The sequence below is a fragment of the Microcaecilia unicolor genome, chromosome 1 (genome assembly GCF_901765095.1).
Source record: "Microcaecilia unicolor chromosome 1, aMicUni1.1, whole genome shotgun sequence".
Taxonomy (NCBI): domain Eukaryota; kingdom Metazoa; phylum Chordata; class Amphibia; order Gymnophiona; family Siphonopidae; genus Microcaecilia; species Microcaecilia unicolor.
This window is the reverse complement of record NC_044031.1, coordinates 652,255,827-652,281,659: the sequence shown is the minus strand read 5'-3', so window position 1 is coordinate 652,281,659 and position 25,833 is coordinate 652,255,827. Positions and strand designations below refer to the sequence as shown.

The following is a 25,833-nucleotide window of genomic DNA, read 5'->3' as shown; positions in this document are numbered from 1 at the left end:
TGACGAGATGACCACCAGAGGGTATTGGGGATGACCTCCCCTTTCTCCCCCAGTGGTCACCAACCCCCTCCCACCCTCAAAAAAACTTTTAAAATATTTTTTTGCCAGCCTCAAATGTCATACCCAGCTCCATCACAGCAGTATGCAGGTCCCTGGAGCAGTTTTAGTGGGTGCAGTGCACTTCAGACAGGCGGACCCAGGCCCATCCCCCACTACCTGTTACACTTGTGGTGGTAAATGTGAGCCCTTCAAAACCCACCACAAACCCACTGTACCCACATGTAGGTGCCCCCCTTTACCCCTTAGGGCTATGGTAGTGTTGTACAGTTGTGGGGAGTGGGTGTTTTTTTTTTTTTGGGGGGGGGGGGGTTGGGGGGCTCAGTAAGGGAGCTATGCACCTGGGAGCAATTTCTGAAGTCCACTGCAGTGTCCCCTAGGATGCCCGGTTGGTGTCCTGCCATGTGAGGGGGACCAGTGCACTACGAATGCTGGTTCTTCCCATGACCAAAGGGATTGGATTTGGTCGTTTCTGCTAGATCTGAATTGTAGGATGCTAGTACAGTAGTAGGCAGAATTCCTCCTGAAATGCAGCAGGGTCTATCTGGCAAGTCATGCCCAACCGCTGCTAATGCTGTTAGATTACTATCAGGCTTATTTTCGAAAGTGATCGCCGGCGATCTTCCGACATAAATCGGGAGATGGCCGGCGATCTCGCAAAAACGGCAAAATCGGTATAATCGAAAGTGGCGTATTTTACACCATCGCCGCTTTCCCATCGCCAAGCCGGCAAAAGTTCAAGGGGGCATGTCGACGGCGTAGCGAAGGCGGGACATGGGCGGGCATGGGCGTGGCTACCAGATGGCCAGCTTTCGCGAATAATGGAAAAAAAAGCGGCGTTAAGCAGTATTTAGCCGGGTTTACTTTGTCCTTTTATTTTCATGACCAAGCCTCAAAAAGGTGCCCCAACTGACCAGATGACCACCAGAGGGAATGGGGGATGACCTCCCCATAGTCCCCCAGTGGTCACCAATCCCCTCCCGCACTAAAAAAAAAACAAATAAAAACCTTTTTTGACCAGCCTGTATGCCAGCCTCAAATGTCATACCCAGCTCCCTGGCAGCAGTATGCAAGTCCCTGGAGCAGTTTTTAATGGGTGCAGTGCACTTCAGGCAGGCAGACCCAGGTCCATCCCCCCCCCTACCTGTTACACTGTTGTAATCCTAGAAACCTGATTGACTAATTTACCAGTTATCTTCTCAACCCCACCTCTTTAATGACCATTTCATTCCTCTTTACCATCCTCAGGATATCTGACCAGACAATCCTAGCTCAAGGGATAAAGCTTTTATCCAAGTCTTGCATAATTCAAAGCTGGACAAGGCTGGAATTATAGGAGTATGTTTACCAGCCGGCTGGAGAAGAATAAAGAACTCAGTTAAGTGCACTATACATGGGACTGAGGGGAGAATTTGGATAGGTATAAGTAATATAAAATGAGGGTATTGGGATATGGATTACGTTTATAAGCAGTGTGGTTAGGATACTTTGATGAAAGATGTAATAGTATGTGTTGATTCAAGTCAGCCAATGCAAACCAAGCAGTTTTTTTGCAGGGTATAAAGTATATTAATTGGATATTAAGACCTATGATAAGAAACAACCCCACAGAATCCCTGGTATCCTTTATATAAAGGTTCTGTTTCACCAGTTGGTGATAGACCAGGGGTGGAGGTGTTGAGGTCAGTTTGATAAATAAATGATAGCATTGGAGGTCCTGGTCAATACATACGATAATCCTTGGGAGTAAGTTATTATAGAATATAATTCAAAGCTATAAATTTGAATTAGAATCAGAATGACATTAAGAGACAGGTGCAGTTCTCATTCTATGTATTCCATCTCGTGGGTTATGGGGAAAGGGCAATTTCAGAGGTCGAGAGGGGGGGATCAGGAGGGCTTTTAAGGACAAAAATAGTTATGTGGCTCCCAGCCAATATTCAGCTGAGGCCCACATAACATTCTTATGTGGACCCTGGCTGAATATTGCCCAGGACCTGCATAGGCTTTGGTGGTTAACCCCACCAAATTTAGCTCCTGATATTCAGTGCCAGTGCCTGGACATGGCCTGACACTGAATAATGGGGGCTAATCTAACCAGTGACAGTAAGCGTTTAAAAAAATGCTGACCACTTGCAGCTGAATATGGACCAGTGAGTGTTAAGTGCTTTTTGTGTCAAGGGGTGTGGCATGGGTAGAAAGTGATGTGGAAGGTGTTCAGCGGTTAATGCACTTACTCTGCGCTAACTTCCTCATGCAGAGTTAGCATGGGACCACATATCCCCTCCTAAATTGGAGGCACTAAGCAGATGGGGTGGGGGGTGTTGGGCATGGTTTTATTTAATGGTCTTGTCATTTGGCTGATACACATAATAATTCTTTTTCTATTACAGGGGCAACTTTATGGAACCATTTACCAGGTTATTTGAGATTGTGTCCTGCTAGATTACAATTTAAGAAGCTTTTTAAAAACACATTTTTTTCTTGAAACATTTTGGTGATGATTGATCTGAGATTAGATATGGGCTCTTCTCCCAGACTTGCACTGCAATGTTTTGATATTTTAAAGCTCTGTTTCATGTTTTTGTGTTATGTTTTATTGATTTTATGTATGCTTTATTGTAACCCGCTTTGGATTAAAAGTGGGATATAAATAAATAAACTGTTACGAGATTATTGATGATGGGGGAGGAGGGAGGTTTGGGTGGGTAGGCAGGAGTTGGGAGGGAGGTGGGGAAATAAGAAGGAAATTATTGGTATAAATAAAGGGTCTCTTTGTACACCACTACAGTGTTTTGTATGGTACTTTTGCCTTCTCCTCACCTTTCTTATGAGGGAGGGTTCTTTTGAGGGTGAGGCACAGAGCTGTTTGCCAAAGTTTATTACATAGGACTTTGCTATTTTAGTTTATTTTGTGCCGCGATATCATGCTATAAAGAGATATTTTTTCAAGAAAAAGCAAATAAGCAAAACTCTACCTTGCTTCCGGTGATGAATCCACTGCCATGGGCATGCTTGGACAGAAGCCCCTCGAATGGGCACAGTTGTTTGGGCAGCTCCTCCAGGTACTTCTGTTTGCCAGTTTCCTTTGGTGGGGGAGAGAAACTAAAATGGGTCACAGGGTCCATGATGTCTTTACTGGGACCATAACAGGACTGACAGCAAACCTTTGTACTTCACTAACTGTCTGACAGCCTCAGATCTGCTGCTTTTCCTCTGTGACTCCATGCACTGCTATTTCTGGGATAAGCAGTATAAAATGTTTTGTACTTTTTTGGGATCTTGCCAGATATTTGTGACCTGGATTGGCCACTGTTGGAAACAGGATGCTGGGCTTGATGGACCTTTGGTCTGTCCCAGTGTGGCAATACTTATGCACTTATGTATTCATAATCTCATCAGCACTCAGATGGCCTCCTGCACCCGTCTTCCACATCTTTTACTGACTGGTTGGTCCTTCAGTTCTAGTTCTGAACTGTACACTCTTTAAAGCAAGGACATTCACCATGTCTCTTGTCTCTGCCTTGACCCCCTTGCATCCCTGCCCATCAACATACACAATTCCATAATGGGGCACTTTCATTTACAGGCATATCATGGGGGGAGGTCTATGAATGACACCCAAAGTTAGGTGCCAAGAAGATCCATGCTACGCTAGTGTCTTGCAAAGGGCGCTGTGCACAGCAGTGGTGTACCAAGGGTGGGGTGGTGGGGGCGGTCCACCCCAGGTGCAAGCTGCAAGGGGGTACAGGGAGCAGCTGCACGGCTGTCGGCTCCACCGCTTCCCTGATTCCTCTGACATTGTTTCCTGCTCCGGGGCAGGAAACTGGTGGAACCAACAGCCATGGAACTACTCCTTGCACCCCCTGGAGCTAAGAGTAATGCACTTTGGGGGGTGGAAGTGATGCTCCAGAGGGGTGTTGTGATTCGCGGGGGGGGGGGGGGGGGGGGGGGGGGGAGGTGATGCGGATCCCAGGGCCGCCGAGAAACTAGGCCGGGCCCGGGGCAAGGCCGTCCCACCTCATGCCGCAAGGTCGCCCCGCCTCTGCCCCCTGCCGTTGCCACCCCCGTCTCACCCCCGCCGCTGTAGTCCCCGGTCTCACCTGCCTGCATCCACGGCTCTGGGCCCCCTGCATTCAAAGTGGCAGTCACAGATCGCCTCCCTTCGGGCCTTCCCTCCTTGTGTCCCGCCCTCGAGGAAACCGGAAGTTACATCAGACGAGGGTGGGACACAGGGAGGGAAGGCCAGAAGAGAGGTGATCTGCGACTCAAGAGAGGCAATCTGTGAGCTGAGGAGGCAGGTAGATGAAACTGGGAACTGCAGCGCCGGTGGCCTGACCCTAGCGCCGGGCCCCCCTTGGAGGCCCGGGCCTGGGGAATTTTGCTCCCCCTCTCGGTGGCCCTGACGGATCCGCCCTGGGTGGCAGCCAACCTAGGAATACGACTGCTGCATGGAGTGCCCTTTAGAGAATGCTAGCTTAGTGTGGATCTCACTCCTAACTGTGGGCACAAGTATTTATGCCTGCTCAAACCTGGTGTAAATGCTGGCATACAACTAAAAGCAGTTGGGTGCATAAATGACGACAGTATTCTATTACACCGTGCCTAATTCCTTGGAACATCCTTGACCTACTCATGCCCCTCCCATGACCACGCCCACTTTTGAGTTGTGCATTGTAAGCTGCTAACCGGAGATATTCAGTGGGAGATAGCCGGTTAAGCACTATCCAACTGGTCAGCAGCCGTTCTGGCCAGTTAAATAGTACTGAATATCTGAGGGCTAGATTTTAGACCCCCTGATAGAATTCTAGAATGAAATATGGGTGCCCAGATGCCATTATAGACTAGGCATACACTTCTTGGCATTACTGACACTTACATTCCACATTAGCCTTTAACAACTCAATGTGGCTTACAATCATAAAAAAATACATTGAAAAACAGTTACAATGAGATCTAGATCATAGAAGCAACAGTGCAAATAACTAACACTTCTTATATCATCAGATTGTAGCAAAAATCTATGAAATAAGAAAGTTTTTAGCATTTTTCGGAAAGAGAATAGTTCTCCTGACGCCTGATTTCCAGTGGTAACAGGTTCCACCATTTAATAGCTTGGTATGAAAACTAGGCAGAATGTATACTTTTACAAACTATTTTCTTGTACTTTGGATAATGAAGAATCAAAAACTCCCTTGAACCTGCTCCAGTTTTTCTTTCAGGTAGCTCTACAAGGCCTTGCATATAAGTCGGGGTGGCCCCATATAAAATTTGATGGACTAAGGTGCATAATTTAAATAAAGATCTTGCCTCTACTGACAACCAATGTAATGTCAGTAACAGGAGTGTTATTCTCTCAAATTTCAATGCTCTGTGGATCAACCAAGCCATAGTATTTTGAACTGTCTTACAACAGTAATGAATCAGCATTACTGGATTTGAATGTCCCTTTCCCTGCACCAGACAATCCACATGCAGGTCTTTCATGTTTTTTGTTTGAAGCAGCACTAAGCCGTGATCAGAACAAGAGAGAGGAAGAAAACATTTTTAATGCTTTCTCTGTCGAAGCACAGCCCTTGAAAAAGCCTGTAAGCGAAATGGATGGGGCCACCGTCGGGCAACAGATAAGTGCTCGACTTTACTTCATGTTTGAAAATAGCTGCTTCATAGCATTTCATAAGAATTAGTAAAGGTTTTTGAGAACCAAATAAGATTTGAAGTTAGCATTGAGATTGGCAATATATTAAAAAAATATTTTTAAACAAGAATAAAAAAAAATACATTTGTTAAAATTTTTTTGGGGGGAATTAAATAAAAAAAATTACAGTAATTGTCTCAAGCAAGGTTTTTACGACCAGTAATGAACACCACACCCCCAGTTAAAGCCGCTGAAAATTGAAAGTAAGCGGTTGGGCGTTTTGAGGTCTTTTCCTTGCTTTTCAGAAATATTTTGTAAAAATTAAACATTATATTTCCATATTAATTCAACTGGATTCCTCCTCATCTGTTTGGTGACCTTATGCTTTGGAGTCCTGGGTAAATTTCTCTTATCTGCACCCTTCTCCTCCACCGCTAACTCCAGACTCCGTTCCTTTTATCTTGCTGCACCATATGCCTGGAATAGACTTCCTGAGCCTGTACATCAAGCTCCATCTCTGGCCGTCTTCAAATCTAAGCTAAAAGCCCACCTTTTTGATGCTGCTTTTAACTCCTAACCCTTGTTCACTTGTTCAGAGCCCTTATTTTATCATCCTCACCTTAATATTCCCTTATCTCTTGTTTGTCCTGTTTGTCCTAATTAGATTGTAAGCTCTGTCGAGCAGGGACTGTCTCTTCATGTTCAAGTGTACAGCGCTGCGTATGTCTAGTAGCGTTATAGAAATGCTAAGTAGTAGTAGTAGTAGTTTATGGTGATCCTCTTACCATTGTCCACACTGTGCTAAATAACATTCTATAGACCTGGCTCGTCAAGGTTCTCTTTCTCATAGAGAATCAAACCAAAGCCCTAATGATTTCAGCCCTAAGATGTATAACAAGCACATTGTAAAGCTATAATTGTGGTAAGGAGAGGAAATGTCAAAAACAAAAATCACAGATGCAAAGTACAGATTGGAAATGCATGCCAATCAACCATAAATTATTATAAGCATGAACAGTAATGGGGGGGGGGGGGGGGGGGGGGGTAAGATCTCAGACAATCATGGTGAGCTCTGCCTAGGACTTGTATGTCTTTCACTGGTCAAAAGCCCCCTTTTAAAATTTTTAAATCAATTTTCAATATTTTATCTTTAACATTTTCAATTTGTGATTTTTTAATTGCTAATTTTATCTCCAAATGATCAACTCAATAATGGTCAGAGAACAATGAATCAAAATCGGTGACTTCCAGCAAAGTTCAGAGACAGCTACAAATTAGTAAAGGGGCTGAGATTTGATATACCACCTGTCACGGTCTGTCTTGGTTGGTCACTTGGAAATCGGGTACAGACCCAAGGAGTGAGCCCTTTTGTCGATCCCAGGCCCGGAGGTGAGGGGTAGGTCCTAGAAAAGGCAGTCGGATAGGCCCAAGGCTTCACCTGCGGTGACTGCCATTCCCCAGAGGTTGGGCCCCTAGGTTCAGGCAGCCGGCAGGACTTTGATGGAAATTGGGCTGGAAGAGACTTATCCGGGAGGTACCTGTCTTGGCTGTGAGGAGACAATGGGGATCCTGGTCAAGAAGTGGAGACGGCAGGCTGCGGCCCAGGCAGGGTTCGATTCAGGCAGAGGTCGAGGCAGGTGGTGATCCAGAAGGCAAGTCAGGTTCAGGCAGAGATCAGGGCAGGCGGCGATCCAAGAGGCAAAGTCAGGTTCAGGCAGAGATAAGGGCAGGCGGCGATCCAAGAGGCAAAGTCAGGTTCAGGCAGAGATAAGGGCAGGCGGTGATCCAAAAAGCAAAGTCAGGTTCAGGTAGAGATCAGGGCAGGCGATGATCCAAGAGGCAAAGTCAGATTCAGGCAGAGATCAAGTCAGGACAAGTCAGCAAGAAGAAACGCACCAGCACAATCCAACAAGGTTGTAGCCAAGGCAAAGAAGCAGTGACAGATTCCTCGTTTTAAAGCTGAAGGCATCTGACATCAGAGGAGCGCACGCCCGTAGGTATGCGTCCAGACTGTAGGTGCGCTGGATTGATGCGCCCAGAGTGTAGGTGCGCCTGAATATAGGCACCCAGGAGGGAAGGGATCTATGCACGTAGCATCCAGGTCAGGAACGTCGTGGGCGCGTACGTCTGGCTCCACATGTTACACTCCATGTTTGTGACAGCACCTTCCTGTGGTTATAATCAAAGTGGTTTACATATTATATGCAGCCACTTATTTTGTACCTGGGGTAATGGCGGATTAAGTGATTTGCCCAGAGTTACAGGAAGCTGCTGTGGGAATTGAACCCAGTTTCTCTATGCCACGGCACTAACCATTAGGCTACTCAAAGTAGTACTTAGCCTCAGTGGGGGCCTCCATTTCACCCTCTGGGTTTCTTTAGGAGCTGTAATTTTTCACTGCTCTCATTGAGTTTCACTGTGGTCACATTTAGACGTAAGTTGTAAGAGTCAGAGGCTATCAGAAATGAGAGCGGTGAAAAAGTACAGCTCCTGAGGAAGCCCAGAGGGTGAAACAGAGGCCCCTGTTGAGTGTTAAGCTAGCTACTAATTTGTAGCTGTCTCTGAACTTTGCTTGACCAGTGAAAGATATACAAGTCCTAGGCAGAGCTTATCTACAGCTCACCATGGACATCTGAGGTCTTTTTATCCCATTATAATCTGTGATTGGTTGACATGCATTTCCAATCTGTACTTCACATCAGTGATTTTTATGTTTGACATATACAGAGTACTCTCCTTTTTTTTGTGAGAAAAGAAAACAGTACACAATGCAGGAGTCCCTACAGATCCGCCAACCCAGTTTTCAGAATCTTCAGTTTTACTGACTGCTTGCTGTTTTCTGCACCTGTCCTCAGTTCCAGTAAAATTGTGTAATTCTAAGGCAGGTACCAGTCTTCTATTCTTCACTAGCATTTTTAGCACGCACTAAAAATAAGCATGCGCTAAACGCTAGAGATGCCCATTTATTCCTATGCAGAACTACTGTCAAATTAAACTGGAGTAAATCTACTGAACTTTTCTAAATACAAAACCCCCCAAAAAGTAGACTTTCAGGTAAAAGCACCTATAAAATTTCACATAGATTGTTAGGAGGTAGAAGGCAGAGGAGAAAGCTGAAAGACTGTCCGGTATGATATTAACCCTTGAGAAAGCTGGAATTGCGAAACAGGCACCTATTGGGTTGCGGCCACACCTGGGCATGCAGATAAGTGCAATAAAGTTACCTACGTTAGCACAAAACGTGAAAGCTTTTCTACCATAAAGGACGTTAAATGATAGTATGATTGAAGTTAAATGTAAGCCACAGCAACGAAGGAGATTAACTCACTAAATAGAAAAACAAAAATTAAAAAAAAGAAACAGAAAAATAAAAAACAAGAAGACCGAATAAATCCATATTAAGTGGAACTCAACTAATTAGGAAGGTTGGGGGCAGTTTATGATTAAATTTGTCACCAAAGAGGGGCACACCTTATGGGTGATAAGATATTAAACCTAGTGACTATATGAGACTTGCCCTGAACAATATATGTGAAATTTTATAGCTGCTTTTGCCTGAAAGTCTACTTTTTTGGGGTTTTGCATTTATTCCTATGGGCAACTCTAGCGTGTAGCACGTGCTAATCATTAGTGCAAGCTAAAAATGCTAGCATGCCTTTGTAAAAGACCCCCTTAGTTTTCAGGCCATGTATGCCTAATAATGCAGGTGGCTGCCACCATAGGAGCCAACTTTTCAAAATTATTGGGGGTGCTAAGCCCAATGAAAATAACCCCTCCCTGGACACATACAAGGAATTTTCTCAATATTGGAGGTGCTCAAGCACCCACAGCACCCACAGAGTCGGCTCCAATGGCTGCCACCTTTCCTGTTAGCCCTTATGTGCTGGAAGAAGAATTTGCCCCAAGTGGAAAATGTACTTTTTGTCACCATAGTCATGAATCCCTGGTCTCACCACATAGTTCTGGGCACTAGGTAGCTCTTTGGGTCAGCACCCGAACCAGGGTCACAACAAAGGTCTTATTTCTTACTGAGTTGGGCATGGGCAAGGGCTGGGCTTGATCCTGGTAGGGAGTAGGGTTTTAAGCCACACTTTGATATTTATTCTTTATCGGTCTGGGAAAAAATTAACTTCATTCTCATTCCAAAGAAACTCTCCACTCCAGGAGTTGTATTTTTTTCCAAAAACAAACTTTACTGAATGCTGCAACAGGCAGATATCCAAACTTCATGCTCTCTTAATATCAAACAAGTTCTTTTGTATCCAAACAGTTTACTTTGCTGAAAGAGGTTTTTGTGCCAATCCAAGACTTTCGGTATAAAAGTGCCAACTCTTAATTAATAGTTACTTTATAAATCAGGGGTGTAGCCAGACTTTGGCGGGAGGGGAGTCCAGAGCTCGAAGTGAGGGGGCACATTTTAGCCGCCCCAGCGCCGCTGACCCCCCTGCCATTTTTGACCCCCCCCCCCCCACTGCCGCCACCACCACCAACTTTGACCCCCCCCGCCGCCGACCCTCTCAACCCCCCTCCCGCCGCCAACCCTCCCCCGCCACCGCCATCGGCTACCTTTGCTGGTGGGGGACCCCAACCCCCACCAGCCAAGGTCCTCTTCTTCCGGTGCAAGGCTTCGTTCTATTTCTGTGAGTCTGACGTCCTGCATGTTGTACGTGCAGGACGTCAGACTCACAGAAACAGAATGAAGCCTTGGAGATCAGTCAGCAATGATGCAAGGCTTCGTTCTGTTTCTGTGAGTCTGACATCCTGCTCGTACAACTTGCCTTGCGCCGGAAGAAGAGGACCTTGGCTGGCGGGGGTTGGGGTCCCCCACCAGCAAAGGTAGCCAATGGCGACGGCGGCAGCAGGGAAGGGTTGGCGGCAGGAGGGGGGGTCGAGAGGGTCATCGGCAGGGGGGTCCAGGGCCAAATCTAAGGGGCCCAGGCCCCCGTGGCCCCACGTAGCTACGCCACTGTTATAAATCCTAGAGTATTTACATATTTACAGCACCACCATCCTTTCTGACAGAACAATTCAAGGCTGTGCTTGCCACGCTTTCTGCGGCAAGCTGTCCTGCCGGAATTTATCCATCTGCCGGACCCACTTAGGACCAGACCTCCCTGTCTGTCCTTTCCCCAGAGATGCACTTCCACAAGATGCTACCTCTGGCCCCAAACAGACTCTTTCCTGTTCTGCTCCTGGACTGGGTTAACCCTTTCTACCCAGACCACTCCTCACACTTCAGTTAATGCTTTTGTCGGCAAAAACCTCCTCTTAATTCAGCCTTAGGTTATTGGGCCTATCCAGGACACCCCCTCTCCTCACAGGCCCTGGCAGGGGTGAGGCAACCAAAGACCATATGAACACCAATCCCATCACTTTTATCATCTTCCAACTCCACCTCACTATGACACCAACTATCAGTTATTCTTTACTAATCCTCCCTCTGGGCTGGGATTTCCGTCTCCCACAGCAACTCTGGAGAGTTCCACAGCAGTCTAGTTATCCCCTGAGGAAATTTCCAAACCTATTTACCAGGGGATTACAACCAGGATGGGACAACCTCCTTCACCAGGCTAGAGAGTTCAAGTCCCACATCTTCTGGACTGGAAGGGATGAAAATGGTAACGGAATTCAAAAATGCTTGGGATAAACATAAAGGAATCCTGTTCAGAAGGAATGGATCCTCAGAAGCTTAGCGGAGATTGGGTGGCAGAGCCGGTGGTGGGAGGCGGGGCTAGTGGTTAGGAGGCGGGGCTAGTGCTGGGCAGACTTCTACGGTCTGTGCCCTGAAAATGGCAGATACAAATCAAGGTCAGGTATACACATAAAGTAGCACATATGAGTTTATCTTGTTGGGCAGACTGGATGGACCATGCAGGTCTTTCTCTGCCGTCATCAACTATGTTACTATGCTACTATGTTTCACCACCCCCCACCCTTCTGTGAAGTTGTGGTGCCTTGCCCTGTACTTACAAAGTTCTGGAAGATGAGACGTATGTAGTTTTGACGCAAGTCCTCCACACCATCATTCACCATGTCAATCAATGCCTTTTCTTTGTCATTACTCCCGTAGAGGCCTGCAGTGGAGAAAAGAACATAAAAACTGTATTATTCGGTACAAACTGAGATTTCATATTCTGCATCATTGTGCAACATTGTGGGGAAACCCCACCCCTCCTCCAGGTGAAGCATCATTCCTGGGTGTCCTATTTATGTAAATTTATCTCATGCATATTTATTAACAACCTACTTGGGCTATCTAAAAGAGCAAAGATACCACTGATAAGACTACCATACCATCTGAATTATTGTACAACATTATAACATTCGATTTAAAAACATATCTTTATTAACACACCTTATGTCAAATTAAAAAATAAAAACCCCATGGTGAGCTGTAAGGTATCTGGCAAGAACATCTGCTAGTTATAAAGTAAACCTATTACATGAACTCCCAATTCCCTGTGGAAGTGTTTTATAGACGATATTTTTCTGATTTGGTTGGGCGATATTGAATCTCAGAATAAATTTTTACATCATGTGAATAATAGTGATCTCCATATTATGTTCACTTATCAAATTGAGGGCTCTACTCTAAATGTTTTGGATATACAGATTACATACATTTGAGGCAGTTTTCAAATTTGGGTTTATCGGAAGAAGACAGATAGGAACACGATATTGCATATAATTGTTCACCGGAACACTAGAGCAATGACTTCTTTATAGGCCAACAATTATAACTTGGAGCCTCAGTGATGGGCTAATTCTTCTTTTTTGCAGGTACTGTTTTATGATGCCTGATGCAGACACTGAGTGCAGAAACATGGCCTGTGTCAGGTCAATGATGCACAGCATTGTTTCTACTACTAATTAAAGGACATGTTCCAGTTTTGAAGGCTCCTGGTGCTTTTTGTTTTGTATTGCTTACTTTGTACTTTGTATCCCTCTCTATTTGTGGTATTACAACAGATTCACTTGAATTGGGGTGGAGATGTAACAGCAATGTTAATTCGTAAAGAACAAAGGATGATTTTTAACTGGAATACTATTGAACCATTAGGCCTTAATAGGGAAATAGAGTGGGCACAGGTGTGAGGTAAGGCACAGGGGTATTTACTGCGTCATTTCTGCTGATGGATTCAGATGCCTGCGGGGGAGCGTTGTTTTTGCTCGTACTCTGTAGGCTGAATTACTTTACCGGCATTGACCATGCAAGTATTTTGAAATAATTTTGTAAGGTATGTAATATGTTGTTAAAATGAGGTAGAAGGAATTTATTATGCGAGAGTATATAATAGCACAAGTTGTAACTTTGTGTGTTACAGTTTGTCTCCTGAAGACACCATAGAGGTGAAACATGATATCATGTAGAGACTACGATCAAGTGATATAAATGAACTTGCAAGCAACTGCAGCTGACATCTTCTGAAAGTGACATCAAGGTGTTCAGTGTGGTTCTGCACTCCAATTTTGAGAGAAGATTTGTGGACAAGTGATGTCGTTATTGTTTTGTTTGTGTCTCATCACAACAGTGGGCACTCAACGGATGAACACCAAAGAAATGGCAGAAGAATCCTTTTGGCGATAGAACTGAGAGCACCACGGACTGTGATAAGTAACTGGAAAACTGACAATTCGAATACTGATAGTTTGAATTGGGAGTTCATATAATAGGTTTACTTGATAACTAGCAGATGATCTTGTCAGTCAGCGTTACAGCTTGGCATGTTTTTAAAAATTGGATATAAGGAGGGGCATAATCGAACGGGGCGCCCAAGTTTTCATGAGGGCGTCCTCGCAGGATGGCCCCGCGAAGGGGCGGGGAAACCCATATTATCATAACAAGATGGGCGGCCATCTTTTGTTTTGATAATACGGTCGGGGACGCCCAAATATCAACATTTAGGTCGACCTTAGAGATGGTCGACCTAAATGTTGAGATGGACGAAATTAGAGATGGTCGTCCTCGGTTTTCAGCCATATTGGAAACCGAGGACGCCCATCTAGAGAAAAGACCAAATACAAGCCCTTTGGTTGTGGGAGGAGCCAGAATTCGTAGTGCACTGGTCCCCCTCACATGCCAGGACACCAACCGGACACCCTAGGGGGCATTGCAGTGGACTTCACAAATTGCTCCCAGGTGCATAGCTCCCTTACCTTGGGTGCTGAGCCCCCCCAAAACCCACTACCCACAACTGTACACCACTACCATAGCCCTAAGGGGTGAAGGGGGCACCTACATGTGGGTACAGTGGGTTTCGGGTGGGTTTTGGAGGGCTCACGTTTACCACTACAAATGTAACAGGTAGGGGGGAGGATGGGCATGGGTCCGCCTGGCTGAAGTGCACTGCACCCACTAAAACTGCTCCAGGGACCTGCATACAGCTGTGATGGAGCTGGGTATAACATTTGAGGCTGGCATAGAGGCTGGCAAAAAATGTTTTAAAAATATTTTTTACGGTGGGAGGGGGTTGGTGACCACTGGGGGAGTAAGGGGAGGTCATCCCCGATACCCTCCGGTGGTCATCTGGTCAGTTTGGGCACCTTTTCACGGCTTGGTCGCAAGAAGAAATGGACCAAGTAAAGTCGGCCAAGTGCTTGTCAGGGATGCCCTACTTTTTTCCATTATCGACTGAGGACTCCCATCTCTTAATCACGCCCCAGTCCCACCTTTGCTACGGTGCCGACACGCCCCCGTGAACTTTGGACATCCCCGCAACGGGAAGCAGTTAAGGACACCTTGAGAGAAGGACGCGACCCTGAGAGAAGGACGCCCATCTCCCGATTTGTGTCTGAAGATGGGCGCCCTTCTCTTTTGAAAATAAGCCTGAAGGTGTGCTAATAAACATATGGTTTTAAATCAAATCTTATAACGTTATACAATGATGCATATTCATTGAGAATATCCTAAGAACCTGACTGGCTGTGGGTCACTAGGACAGGTCTGGAAAGTGTTACCTTAGACTTTAAATTTAGGATGATTTTCAGCCAGATTTTGGGATCTAAATTTTGGAAATGCATTACCTACAGACCTGAAAGCAATCGACGAAACAAACAACTACCTTTCAAAAATCTCTGAAGACATTCTTCTTCAACAAGGCCTACAATGAGAAGCTATAGCCTCACTAGGTCAACTCACCAATCCACTCAATTATGAACGCCTACCCTCTATAACTACCCTAACCACTCTCTCCCTTCCTCTTTCTTCCCTTCCGAATCACCACACATTACTAACTGTATCTGATATCCTGCAATGACAATGTTAACAAATCTATGTAAGCCACATTGAGCCTGCAAATAGGTGGGGGAATGTGGGATACAAATGCAATAAATAAATAAATAAATACATGTTCAGCTGAAAATCCTCATATATTTAGGCATCAAAAGCTTAGGAGTCCTACGTTTAGGACTGCAGTTAACTTGCCTAGGAATAGGTCGCCAGCAATCTATTTTGGCGGCGGCGCAACAGCAGGCCGGAACCGTATTTTCAAAAAAGATGGCCGGCCATCTTTTTTTTTCGATAATATGGTGTGGGCCGGCGAAATGCCTTGGATTTCGCCGGGTTTGAGATCGCCAGTTTTGTTTTTCCGCGATAATGGAAAAAACTGCCGGCGATCTCAAACCCGGCGAAATCCAAGGCATTTGGCCGTGGGAGGAGCCAGCATTTGTAGTGCAATGGTCCCCCTCACATGCCAGGACACCAACCGGGCACCCTAGAGGCACTTCAAACATCTTTTATAAACAACCAAATTAGCTTCCAGGTGCATAGCACCCTTCCCTTGTGTGCTGAGTCCCCCAAATCCCCCCCAAAACCCACTGCCCACAAGTGTGCACCATTACCCTAGCCCTAAGGGCTGAAGGGGGGCACCTACATGTGGGTACAGTGGGTTTTGGGGGGTTTGGGAGGGCTCAACATTACCCACCACAAGTGGAACAGGTAGGGGGGGGATGGGCCTGGCTCTGCCTTTCTGCAGTCCACTGCAACCAACAACAACTGTTCCAGGGACCTGCATACTGCTGTCAGGGTGCTGGGTATGACATTTGAGGCTGGCTGAAGATTGTTTGCTCCAGGCTCAGCTTTGTCTCTCAGTGGTCCTAGTGTCTAGTGATGAAAATCAGTGCTAAGTGTCTCACTTTTTTCTATGCCCTAACTCTGCCTCCATAGCTGTCCATTTTTTAGTGACCTAAATTTACATAACATAAACCTCTACATCAGGGCAATTCAAGACAATCTGACATCCTTTTTAATTGGTCAGCATAGATATGGTTTATCACCTGTGATTAGAATTTTGGGAATACTTATTGATCAGTCTTTAGTTTGTGATTCACAGATAAACAATCTAATTAAGAAACCTTTTGGCCTAATGAGAAAGCTCAGACGTAAAAACATTTTTTTCTTGGTGGAGCACTTCAGATGGTTAGTTCACTCATTCCTACTTTCTCAACTTGATTCCTGCAATCTGGTTTATCTAGGACGTTCAAAGAAGAATTTGAGAAAGCTGCAATCAGTACGAAACACTGCAGTTTGTCTGATCTTTTCACTTAAGAAATACGATGGACTTTCCCAATTTTACATACCTTTACATTAGCTCCCTTTTGAGGTTAGGTTACAGTTTAAATTTTACTGTATTTTCTATAAAGTTATATCTGGTTTGACTCTATTCTATATGTACAAGCATTATGAACCCAATTCTCTATATGGCGCCTGATAAATTTGTGCAAAACAATTTCCACCTAGGCGTATTCTATAATCCATATCGAAACCTAAGCATAGTGTATAGAATATACCTAGTGGCCATGATGACACCTAACTCTAGGCACGGCCATTTATGCGCATTATATAACTCTGCGCATAGTGTTTTGGAACACCCACAGCCTGCCCATTCGACGTCCTCTTTTCAGTAGCACGCATTAGAATTTATGCTAACCACTTTGCAGAATATGTTTAGCAAGTAGTACGCATAAATTCTAATTAATGCTAATTAGTGCTTATAATTGCTTGTTAACATCCAGTTATTTATTTATTTATTTGTTGCATTTGTATCCCACATTTTATTTGCAGGCTCAATGTGGCTTACAATGTTCCGTCATGGCATTCGCCATACCAGAGTAAAAGATACAATTGGTATTACATAAAGAACATGGGTGACAGAATTAACAATCAGGTATAGAGAGATAACATTCGGAATATCAGGTAAATGGTGATGCGCTGCAGTTCCTATTATGGATCGTTGTGGTATGCCTTGTTGAAGAGATGGATCTTCAGTCACTTGCGAAAGTTGATTGGGTCGTAGATTGTTTTCAGGTCAAGTGTCAATGCATTCCACAACTGCGTGCTCATATAGGAAAAGCTGGACGCAAGTATTAATCTGTATTTTAGTCCTTTACAGCTAGGGAAGTGAAGATTCAGGAAAGTGCATGCTGATTAGCAGTGCTTATCAGCGCTGATTAGCTTGTTAAATAATTACCCCCCCCCATCCTTTTTACAGAACTGCGTGGCAGTGCTGACACAGCTCATTCAAAGTAATTTAGGGGGCCTAAATTATGCACATTGTTATGGAATATGCTTCAATTTGCACGTGGAAATCTCAGCGCGAAATATAGAATTCAGGGGGTTATATTTTTATTTATTTATTTATTGCATTTGTATCCCACATTTTCCCACCTATTTGCAGTCCTGTTGTGGCTTTGTCATTCAAGGATGTCAAATACAATTAGTGATGTAAAAATATTAAATAAGGGAAAGCAGGAAAGATTTAGGCGGATAGGTATAGAAAGTAGACTTTCATAACTGGGTGGGTTGGCGAGGTGATTTAGTAAGGTCAGAACAAGTAGATGCGCATTTATCTTTTGAAAATCATGTGGCTCAACCAGGGGCGTATCTGCGTGGGGCCACAGGGGCCTGGGCCCCCGCAGATTTCGCCCTGGCCCCCCTCCCCGCCGTCAACCCTCCCCCGCTGCTTACTTTTGCTGGCGCCGAGGTCCGACCCGCAATCTCCGTTTTTCGTCTTCCTCCGTGGCCATGCTTCCAGGAAGTAACGCTGCAGTGCTGATTCGTCGAATCCAGTTCGGCGTCTGACGTCAGACGTCGAACTGGAGTCAACGAATCAGCACTGCAGCGTTACTTCCTGGAAGCATGGCCACGGAGGAAGACGAAAAACGGAGATTGCGGGTCGGGACCTCGGCGCCAGCAAAAGTAAGCAGCGGGGGAGGGTTGACGGCGGGGAGGGGGTGGAGAGAGGCAGAGGCGGCGGCGGCGGCGGCGGCGGGGGGGGGGGGGAGGGAGGCAAAAATGTGCCCCCCCTCTCTGGCTCTGGCCCCCCCTACCGCCGGATTCCAGATACGCCCCTGGGCTCAACTCAACAAGAACATTTTTTTTAACCTTAAAAAGCTTAAGAAGGATTAGACATTGTTTTGGCTCTTTGCAATTTAGACTGGTTTGGTTTTGAGTCAGTTAGACTATTGTGATGTACTTTTTTGCAGGCTGTTCACAATTTTTACAAATCTTACTGATTGAAGCAGTTTGATTGCTTTACTCTGCAAAAGTATTTGATAGGGTTACTCCATTACTGATTAGAGCCCATTGGCTTCCAATTCAAGCTAGGGTGTATTTTAAAGTCTGCATTATTATATTTAAGACATTGCATGGTCTTGAACAGGATATGTATTTATCACTGCTAACTTTTCCCTGTTATGATGTTACTATACGACTGAGAAATAGTTTGGTGTTGTGTTTGCCTTTTTTTTAAGCTGTTAGATACAAAAGGATATTTCAGTTTTCATTCTCTTTTATAGGAGTTAAGCTATGGAATGATCTTCCTGTAATTATTAGATTTTCTATTGTTTTTTTGTGATTTAGAAAGTCCCTGAAAACATGGTTGTTCGAGAAATATTTGTATTGAGAGTTTTGGGGTGGATTACTGTTTTTTAAAAAATTGTACTTCCCAGGTATGCCTGGTTCTTCTTTTTATTTGTAAACCACATACCCCCCAATATTCAGCGTTATTTAACCAGTCAGAACTGCTGTTGACCAATTAAATAGCACTTTATCGGCTATCTGCCAATTTTTAAATTGGGTTTCTCGGCCATATTTGGTCGCATGAAAACCTGGTATATCTTTGGCCAGTTTAAAGATAACCAGCTAAGTCTGATTATTGACTTAGCCGGTTATCTTTAAACCTGCAAAAAATAAAACAAATATTCAATGCTGGTCACCAGAAACATAGCTGGTTATCTTTAAACCTGCCAAAAAATAAACTAGATATTCAATGCCAGTGAATGGCTCGGCATTGAATATCCAGGCTTAGCCAGTCTAACCCCTAGGGACGTACTCCGCAACATGATCCAAACAATGGTGCTGGCCCACGCAGACTACTGCAACGGAATTTATGCAGGTTGCAAAGACCTAATCATAAGAAAATTACAAACGGCACAGAATACAGCAGCCAGACTTATATATGGAAAAATTTGCTTTGAAAGCACGAAACCCCTCCTTCAAAGTCTACACTGGCTACCAATAAATGCATGCATAGCCTTCAAGATATGTTCAATTGTGTACAGAATTATATACGGCCTTGCACCGGACTGCATGACTGAACTAATCGATCTACCTTTAAGGAACATGATGGAAAGAGTGAGATCATACCTGACCCTTCACTATCCCAGTTGTAAGGGACTGAAATACAAATCATCCTACGCATCCAGCTTCTCCTTTATTGGCACCCAACTCTGGAATTCACTGCCAAAAAAACTCAAACTCACTGATAACTGCCTTAAATTCCCTAAAAACCTAAAAACATACTGTTATGATTCTGTTAGAATTCTTCTAGTCAGGCAGGGGAATGCTTGGAACCGCTCCTGATTGGTCCGTCAGGGGCTGAGCTGATGTCAGTCTGTCTACTTAAGCTCACCTCTCCCGTCAACCCCTGCTTTGGCATTTACTCCAAATCTTCTGAAGCCTTCCTTTGCTCTGTTTGAGCTGTTAGCTCTGTGCTCCTGAGGAGTTGTTACTCCTCTCCTGGCTGCAGTTTCTATTGCTCTGTCTCTGTCTGAGGGCTAGATGCACTAAACTTAACGAGCCATTAACGTGGTTTTAAACTGGTTCTAGCCAGTTTAACGTGCAAGTAGTAAACCAGGACATGCACTAAAGGGCATTTTCCTATCACGGTAGCAGCTAATGAAAACGGAATGCAGATGAGCAAATTAGTATTATAATGTGTATAAATCGTATTGTAATGAGATGCACTTCCATTTTCCGATTCCCTTACCGTGGAAACCCTAATGGGAGGTCTGCACCTCTCGTTGGGGCTGCTGTGAGGGAATCGTAAGGAAAAAAAAAAGAAAGTGCTCGTCAGGGACGTCCTTCTAAAGTGCCTAACATAGACTCCTTCACTCACAAAAACAAAAAAGGACGTCCCTGACGAGCACTTGGACGTTTGCAGCTTAAGTGAAGGGCTACTACTCTGCCTTCTCTCTCCAAAACACTCACGGGAAGCAGCGATCAGACGGGGTTACGAGGATGCTCTCTCTTCCTGCGCTGCTTATTTGTCTTGTCCCCTGGAAATCTGGGTAGTTTGGAGGGTTTGTGTGCCTCGGATTCTGCTGTCCCCACACAGGGTGGTGTTGCGAGGGAATCGGAAGGAAAAAAAAAACATCCAAGTGCTTGTCAGGGACGTCTAACACGAGCTGGACGTCTTCCTGCAACTTTTGTGATGGGTGTCCTTCTTGGACATGTTTTTCTTACCTGCAATTAGGAAGGACTTCTCTGAAGAAAAAAAAAAAAAGGACGTCCTGTTTTTCTTACCTGCCTAAACTGACCACAACCACAGTTCTCTCAACAGTCCCTTCCAAGGTTGTTTTCAGCTTGCGCCCCCCTCCCACAAGATCGGGACATGCGAGGACGTCCAAATCAAAACTTTTTGGATGTCCCTCCCTCCAGGTCTCTCTCAGCCAATCACAGCGCGTTTAGCTGTTACCAGTATCAGTTAAACGCGCTGGGATTGGCTGAGAGAGACCTGGCGGGAGAGACGTCCAAAAAGTTTTGATTTGGACATCCTTGCAGGTCCCGATCTTGTGGGGAGGGGGGGGGGGGGGCGCAAGCTGAAAACAACCTTGGAGGGGACTGTTGAGAGAACTGTGGTTGTGGTCAGTTCAGGCAGGTAAGAAAAACAGGGACGTCCTTTTTTTTTTCCTTCAGAGAAGTCCTTCCTAATTGCAGGTAAGAAAAACACGTCCAAGAAGGATGCCCATCACAAAAGCTGCAGAAAGACGTCCAGCTCCTGTTAGACGTCCCTAACCAGCACTTGGATTTTTTTTTTCTTCAGAGAAGTCCTTCCTAATTGCCTGATGTAAGCCTGCCTTTAACATGCAAAGCAGTAAACAATGGAAATGTTACACAAGGGAAGAGCAGTAGCACTTAAATTAACTGGGGCTCTTTTCAGCACTCTTTCTCTTCTGAGGTTTCAGGCTGCTGACAAGTTTCCTGCTTGTCAGGGACGTCCTTTTTGTTTTGTTGTTTTTTGAGTGAAGGAGGTTCTTGGCATGTTAAAGTCTGCAATGATTATGGGAACGAGTGTTTTTTTGTTTTTTTTTGAGTGAAGGACGTCCATAAAGGATGTCCTTGGCATGCGCAGAGAAGCCAGCATAACTCTTGGCTGCTCTGCGCATGCTCGACCGGCTGACTGGCTTCCGAGGGAATAGAGAATGCAAGTGAGCTGCAATGAGCAGCTCATTTGCATTCCATTTCCTTGATGCATGGCCATTCCCTACTGATTCGCTATGGAATCGGTAAGAGAAGGGCTCTTCCGAGGACCTTAGTGCATCTAGTGGGTCTAATTACCTCTCTCCCTTCACCTGGGGATCTCTGTTTAGCGCTGGTGCCGTGTGGTGAGTTACTTCTCGTGTGGTGAGTTACTTCTCCAGTTTGTTTGCTTCCCTTCCTTTCGAGTTCCCTTCTGCTGTGTTTGTTTCTGCCTATCAGGTCCTGCCCTTTGTTTCTCTCTGTGGGGGTTGTTTGTTTGTTTTTCTTTGTACTCCCATTAACGTGTTGTCTGCAGCACTCCCTGCCTCTGGTTTCTGTTTGTGTGCTGAGCTGGGTTTAACCCTTTGTCTGCAGAGCTTCTCTGCCTCTGAGTTATCTGTTTATTGCAGTCTTCCCTTGGTGACTGTTGCAGTACTTCCTTTACTGTACTTCCTCCTGTATCACTGAGCACTGTCCCTTTCTGTGCTAGTGTGTGTGTTAGGCTCCGCTCTCCCTTTTGCTGACTTTTCCCTTTCCTGTTTTGCTGAGGGTCTCTGCCTACAGTATCTTATCTCAGTCCCTCACTTGTTGTGTCTCTGTGTAGGCTACCCTTTCTCCTTGATTACCAGCACCGAGGGTGTTGCTGGTGCTCCGGTCCCCGGTGGGGGGGGGGGGGGGGGGGGGGTTCACCTCACTTAGTCTCTTTCCTCCCTCCCTACGTATGACTCGGTTCCAAGTAGGCCGTGAGGCCCACATGCTTGACTTTGGAGTGTATCGGTTCCTGATAGGCCGTGAGGCCCACCTGAATGCCCTACCTTCCCCTTTCTGGAAGTGCAAGATTGGTTGCATGTGTATGTGCAGTGATTGGTAGCTGGGGTCGTTTATAGTACCTGTTCGGTCCATCCTATGCCTTGGCCTAAAAGCTATACTAGGCCTTGGCCTAGGTCCAAGGGCTCACGACCAGACTAACAATTACCTTTTCAGGAAGCTCCTTTCTCCCAGTGTCTACCTAACCTTAAAACAATCTAAATATTGCCGAAATAATCTCAGAAATAGAAAACAATGATACTAACCCCTACCCCAATACAACACATTCTCCTAGACTATTATAAACATAGTCCACGATAGTTTGATCTTTCATATTAACAGCTTCACTTCAACTAAACCAAAACTCTGTAACCATCTCTTTGTAATATATAAGCCACATTGAACCTACCAACGGGTGAGGAAATGTGGGATATAAATGCAATAAATAAATAAATAAACTCCCGTGGTCTGAATATCAGCTCCATAAATCCCACAAGGTTGTTGCGGTATAAAAGTATTTTTTCATTTAGTTTAGTAGAAACAGTATTTATAATTTTTTAAGTTATCCTTCAGTTTGAGGTAGAAAGAGAACAAAGGATTTGGAATCTCTTTTGGCCTTTAAAGCAGCAAGGCTAGAAAAGAATATTTGTCAGGCGCTACAGACTTCATCTCATTATATGGAATTTAGAAGAATTAAAGCTATTTTATTTAACAAGTATGTGCTTGGATTAGAACAAAGATAGTTTGTGCTGTTTAACAAGTATGTGCCTGCTATAGATCAAAGATAGTTTTGCACTATTATATTAAGATTATACAGTCTTAATTTGATTATTATGTAAATCCCAGGTTTTGTGCTGGTTCCTTGAATTGTGATCCACTTAGAACTGAATAGGTACTAGCGGAATATAAACTTTGATGCTATGTTATGCCTGAGGTGAGGGATGAGCTGGTGCCCTTTCTTGCTTCCAAGGCTCCCAAGGAGGGCTTAAGAGCTCCAGTCACAGAGCAAGGAATCTCCTCACTCAGAACACCTGTGAGGTGGATGCTCCAAGATAAAAGAAAGCAACATATTCCCAGGTTACATAATGAAAAAACAAAACAAAACACATTTGCAATGCTATTTATTTGCCAACTCCAAGAAAGTGACCTGACAGAGCAGATTGTGAAATTAACAGAAGATGTTTTAACAGGAATTATGTGCCAGTTCTTCATCTTGCAACATGTTATGTGTTGTGCCAGTATAGGGCTAATTTTCGAAAGAGAAAAAGTGTAAAAAGTGGCATAAAGTAGCATTTGGACAATTTCTCACAAAAATGTCCAAATTGGTATTTTTGAAACCTATTTTTCAGACGTTGTTCTATGCTGTTCGTCTGCAGTGCGTCCAAATCTCAAGGAGGCATGTTAAGGGCGGTATTTGGACGTTCCTAAGACTTGGACATTTTTCAGCCCTAATGAAACAAAGCAAAACTGTCCAGGACTAAAACTAAGATGTTTTGAGCTAGACCTGTTTTTAGAACGAATAAAGCACAAAAGGATGCTGTAAATGACCAGATGACCACTGGAGGAAATCAGGAATTACCTTTCCTTACTCCCCCAATGGTCACTGACCCCCTCCCACCCCCCAAAAATGTGATTACTAACATTACTTACCAGCCTCTATGCCAGCCTCGGATGTTATACTCAGGTCCATTAGAGCAGCATGCAGGTCCCCAGAGTAGTGTAGTGGTCGGTGCAGTGCAGTGCACTGCAGACAGGTGGACCCAGGCCCATACCTCCACCTACTTGTTCCACTTGTGGTGGAAACTGTGAACCCTCCAAAACTCACCATAACCCCACTGTACCTACATATAGGTGTCCCCTTCACCCATAAGAGCTATTGTAGTGGTGTAAAGTTGGGGGTATTGAGTTTTTTTTTTTGGGGGGGGTTGGGGGGGGGCTCAGCAGACAAGATAAGGGATCAATAGTGAGATGTGTACCTGGGAGCATTTATTTGAAGTCCACTGCAGGACTCCCTAGGGTGCCCCATTGCTCTCCTGGGAAGTCTGTGTAGCCAGTCTACTAAAAATGCTGGCTCCTCCTACATCCCAATGGCTTGATTTTATGCGTTTTTCACTTGGATGCTTCTTTTGTTTTTGAAAATGGACCAAAAAGATAATGCCCAGGCACAAAAACATCTAGCAAATATCCATTTTCAGAAAAAAATTAAGATAGATGTTTTTCTATTTTGAAAATAACTATATTTCCCCTCTTGAATTTTGGATGTTTTTAACAAAACATCCAAAGTTGGACTTAGATGTTGTACCGAAAATTCCCCTCTATGGCGGTCTGTCCAGCAGAACTGCTTATGGGACGTTACCTTAAAACATGCTTAGACCAGCTCAATCCAGATCTCACTGCAGAATTGCAACAAGTAGGAACAGAAGCTAGACTTCCCTCTGAGATCATCTACTTTGCACTCTTTTATACTAAGCCCTGTGTTTGCTAGAGGTTAGGGGCTCGAACAAAGAAAGTCCTTACTTCCATTATTGAGATCACTGGACTTCTGTCATTCAATGTCCAGACCATGGATAGACAGATTTGGCATCACCACATTGATCAACAGAGAAGCTGCTCATCTTGAAACATTGGTGTGCCTCATGAGACTATGGAAGTCTCCTCTAGCTCTCGACATGTTCATGCTGCCAGAGGCACCCTCCTCTCACCATGTGAGGCTGATGCTCTTAACTCTTCAAGGACTGAGACTGATGTATACCAGTAGATGATCCCTATGACTGGACAATCACAACATCACCTAGGGAGCCTGGGGATTGGGGGAGTTCTACTGTATGAAACTTCCATGTGCTATGCTAGATGCTCTCTTGTTGATGACCTACCCCAACTGCATGCTGGTGTAGATGATAAAGGCCAGAAGTAGGGAAGGGATGTAGATCAACAAACATACTGATGTAATCCAAAAAAAGCATCATTCAAATAAATTTGCCTTTTTTGGATTGCATCAGTGTGTTGTTTAGTGTACGTCCCTTCCTACTACTACTACTACTACTACTACTATTTAGCATTTCTATAGCGCTACAAGGCATACGCAGCGCTGCACAAACATAGAAGAAAGACAGTCCCTGCTCAAAAGAGCTTACAATCTAATAGACAAAAAATAAATAAAGTAAGCAAATCAAATCAATTCATGTGAACGGGAAGGAAGAGAGGAGGGTAGGTGGAGGCGAGTGGTTACAAGTGGTTACGAGTCAAAAGCAATGTTAAAGAGGTGGGATTTCAGTCTAGATTTAAAGGTGGCCAAGGATGGGGCAAGACGTAGGGGCTCAGGAAGTTTATTCCAGGCATAGGGTGCAGCGAGACAGAAGGCGCGAAGTCTGGAGTTGGCAGTAGTGGAGAAGGGAACAGATAAGAAGGATTTATCCATGGAGTGGAGTGCACGGGAAGGGGTGTAGGGAAGGACGAGTGTGGAGAGATACTGGGGAGCAGCAGAGTGAATACATTTATAGGTTAGTAGAAGAAGTTTGAACAGGATGCGAAAACGGATAGGGAGCCAGTGAAGGGTCTTGAGGAGAGGGGTAGTATGAGTAAAGCGACCCTG

At 44.8% G+C, this 25,833-nt stretch overlaps 1 protein-coding gene across 1 annotated transcript in view; it reads right to left on the bottom strand.

Annotated features, from left to right (window-relative positions):
- LOC115456763 (glutathione S-transferase P 1-like) overlaps positions 1-25,833 on the bottom strand; it is a 57,487-nt gene that overhangs the window by 2,575 nt on the left and 29,079 nt on the right. The window contains exons 5-6 of the mRNA XM_030186044.1: positions 11,666-11,769; positions 3,036-3,143 (exon numbers count right to left, since the gene is read on the bottom strand). Coding sequence (XP_030041904.1) covers positions 3,036-3,143; positions 11,666-11,769 — 212 coding nt within the window. The remainder of the gene's footprint in view (positions 1-3,035; positions 3,144-11,665; positions 11,770-25,833) is intronic.